This window comes from Limulus polyphemus, unplaced genomic scaffold (genome assembly GCF_000517525.1).
Source record: "Limulus polyphemus unplaced genomic scaffold, Limulus_polyphemus-2.1.2 Scaffold11565, whole genome shotgun sequence".
NCBI classification, from domain to species: domain Eukaryota; kingdom Metazoa; phylum Arthropoda; class Merostomata; order Xiphosura; family Limulidae; genus Limulus; species Limulus polyphemus.
The window spans coordinates 12,610-16,252 of NW_013677175.1; the positions used below are offsets into that span (position 1 = coordinate 12,610).

At 31.0% G+C, this 3,643-nt stretch overlaps 1 protein-coding gene across 1 annotated transcript in view; it reads left to right on the forward strand.

The window, feature by feature from the left end:
• LOC106476784 (dual serine/threonine and tyrosine protein kinase-like) overlaps positions 1–3,637 on the forward strand; it is a 15,757-nt gene extending 12,120 nt beyond the window's left edge. The window contains exons 9-10 of the mRNA XM_013937411.2: positions 221–2,836; positions 3,422–3,637. Coding sequence (XP_013792865.2) covers positions 221–498 — 278 coding nt within the window. The 3' untranslated portion in view covers positions 499–2,836; positions 3,422–3,637. The remainder of the gene's footprint in view (positions 1–220; positions 2,837–3,421) is intronic.
• Positions 3,638–3,643: the final 6 nt, after the last annotated feature.

Consider the following 3,643-nt stretch of genomic DNA (forward strand, 5'->3'; position numbering starts at 1 on the left):
ACATTGGAAACTACTTGTCTTTAATAACACCTAAAGTACAGACATTGGAAACTACTTGTCTTTAATAATGCCTAAAGTACAGACATTGGAAACTACTTGTCTTTAATAACACCTAAAGTACAGATATTGGAAACTACTTGCCTTTAATAACACCTAAAGTACAGACACTGGAAACTACATGTCTTTGTTTAATTTGTTGAAATGTATATTTCATGTTTAGGAGCACGACCAGAACGGTTACCACATTTTGATGAAGAATGCTGGAATCTTATGAAAGAATGTTGGGCTACTGACCCTTCAATCCGCCCTCTACTGGGTAACGTGGAAGCACGATTGGTGGCTATCATGGAACGTTGTTGCTCGGTTTCAACAGCAAGTGGATGTCAAGATAGTCGCAGGCGGTCACATTCGTACAGACGTAGGCACACGATTCGTAATTATCACTCCAAGAACCAAAAGCCACCCGTCGGCACTCAGCACGTTATCTTGGCCACCTAGTGGCCGGTCCGCATCATTATATCGTTTGGCAAGATACGACGTGGCATAGTTTGTGGATGTCCGCCTGAATAAGACAAGGGTGGTTGGAACCTACCCAAGTTGTTGACATTGCCTCAAGCTGGATCAACCTTTGAGAGGTGGGGCTCTGTTGTTGGGGTCAATTCTTTTTCTTAAAATAATCAACACAAGATTGTGTTGGGTACATGTGTTAATTTTTGTTTTCAGAAACATTTTCTACGAAGAATAAGATTGAAATATTATAATAGTAGCTTATTTTATGTAACAAATACGCTGATAAAATACAATTTCAAGCTGTAACATTGTGTGGGAAAATTAACGGATCGGTTTTTATTGAAGTAGTTTAAGTGTGTATTTAAGAGGAAACAAAAAAAAAATTGATTTATTTTTCCAGTGGCACAGAATTCTTTATGGATTTTTTTTTTATTTTCTTAGATCAGACAGAAGAAATTATGTGTGCATGTAATATTATAGTTGCTGTGCACTGCTACAGTTAGTTTATTTAACTTGGTAAATATTTATAGCAGTAGAAACTGACATCTTTAGTGATTGGAATGTTTTCTATTTGTTACATGCAGTACAGAAATGTTGGGTTGGATCTAAAAAATATTACTATTGTTAAGTGGTGTTTTATGTCATGAGTTTAAGTCTTTTTAAACAAAAGTTTAATACTATCCTACAGAGTAATTTTTTTTTCAATTTCTTGTCACGTTTATTAAAAGAATGATGACACTTCAATGTTATACTGAAACTGTCTACATCATGGTTTATTTGTACAGATTACTATATGATGATCTGTTTCAGTAACACAGAAGTCCTGTAAGTCAAAGGTTAAAGTGTGTGATATATTGTTTCAAGTGACCTGAAGAATTTTTCTACCAGTCTGTGAAATTAGATGTATTGGTATTTCATGTTTGGTTGAGAGGTTTAGAAACTGTAAAACTGTAGATGTATATATTGATTTGTCAGTCATGATACTTGATTATTTCTGTATGTTTAAACTGAAATTATACAGAAGTTTCAAACCATTGTTTTACACAGCATGATAAATGTTTAAATGTTGTGTTAGTATCAAGTTTCGTAAAAGAAGGACCAGTTTATTACTTGTATTTTGAAATGTAGCATGACCAGTGATATGAACTTCCTGTTATTAGATCTGACAGCTAATTTTATATATGTTTTTACTTTTAGTTTAGGTTAACAGATTTTCACTACAATATGAATTATAAATATCATGCTAAATGATTTATAAGGTTCAAAATATCGTCCAGTTCGTTCCTTGCAGTGGGTTGGATTGGAGATGTTATTTAACACTAAAACCAGTATATAGTTGAGAAAGTAAAGTCACAAAACTTCATTTCATTAAGATAACTTGTGGGCCCTTTTTTTATACTAGACGAAAAAGAAAATTTACACATTTCTAAAGTGTGTTTTTTTTTCTTTTTCCAAATAAAAGAATTCTGTAATCTATTTCCAATTCTTTAAGCCTTAATTAATTGATTCACTCTAGATATACGTCTTTTATTGTACATCAAATATTATGAATACTGATATTAACTTGTACATCCAAATCATTAAACAGGGAGATGTCCAGTGCATGCTTTTTATCTGACTAAGAGTATCGTGTGAGTTTTACCATCAAATAATTCCTGTAAATTATATCAGATAAAATGGAAATAATAAGAGTAACTGATTAACTTTCTGTTAATTACATCAATTATCAGAGTAACTAATAACTTTGTTAATTACATCAATTATCAGTGTAACTGACTAATAACTTTCTGTTAATTACATCAATTATCAGAGTAACTAATAACTTTGTTAATTACATCAATTATCAGTGTAACTGACTAATAACTTTCTGTTAATTACATCAATTATCAGAGTAACTAATAACTTTGTTAATTACATCAATTATCAGTGTAACTGACTAATAACTTTGTGTTAATTACATCAATTATCAGTGTAACTAATAACTTTCTGTTAATTACATCAATTATCAGTGTAACTTACTAATAACTTTGTGTTAATTACATCAATTATCAGAGTAACTAACTAATAACTTTGTTAATTACATCAATTATCAGTGTAACTAATAACTTTCTGTTAATTACATCAATTATCAGTGTAACTGACTAATAACTCTGTTAATTACATCAATTACCAGTGTAACTTACTAATAACTCACACGTGGTGTGTGATGGGTAAAACTACCTATCAAGAAAACATAAAATAAAATAAATTCTATCAGATAGATTTCTGATATACTGGCTGTACTAGAGACTTGTAGAAACATTTTTATATTAATGTCACACAACAGGTTTTCTAATATACTGGCTGTACTAGAGACCTGTTGTGACATTAATATAAAAATGTTTCTACAAGTTTTCTGATATACTGGCTGTACTAGAGACTTGTACAAACATTTTTATATTAAAGTCACACAACAGGTTTCTGATATACTGGCTGTACTAGAGACTTGTACAAACATTTTTATATTAATGTCACACAACAGGTTTTCTGTTATACTGGCTGTACTAGAGACTTGTAGAAACATTTTTATATTAAAGTCACATCAGGTTTTCTTATATACTGGCTGTACTAGAGACTTGTACAAACATTTTTATATTAAAGTCACACAACAGATTTTTGATATACTGGCTGTACTAGAGACTTGTACAAACATTTTTATATTAATGTCACACAACAGGTTTTTGATATACTGGCTGTACTAGAGACTTGTAGAAACATTTTTATATTAATGTCACACAACAGGTTTCTGATATATTGGCTGTACTAGAGACTTGTACAAACATTTTTATATTAATGTCACACAACAGGTTTTTGATATACTGGCTGTACTAGAGACTTGTAGAAACATTTTTATATTAATGTCACACAACAGGTTTTCTGATATACTGGCTGTACTAGAGACTTGTACAAACATTTTTATATTAATGTCACACAACAGGTTTCTGATATACTGGCTGTACTAGAGACTTGTAGAAACATTTTTATATTAATGTCACAACAGGTTTTCTGATATACTGGCTGTACTAGAGACTTGTAGAAACATTTTTATATTAATGTCACACAACAGGTTTTCTGATATACTGGCTGTACTAGA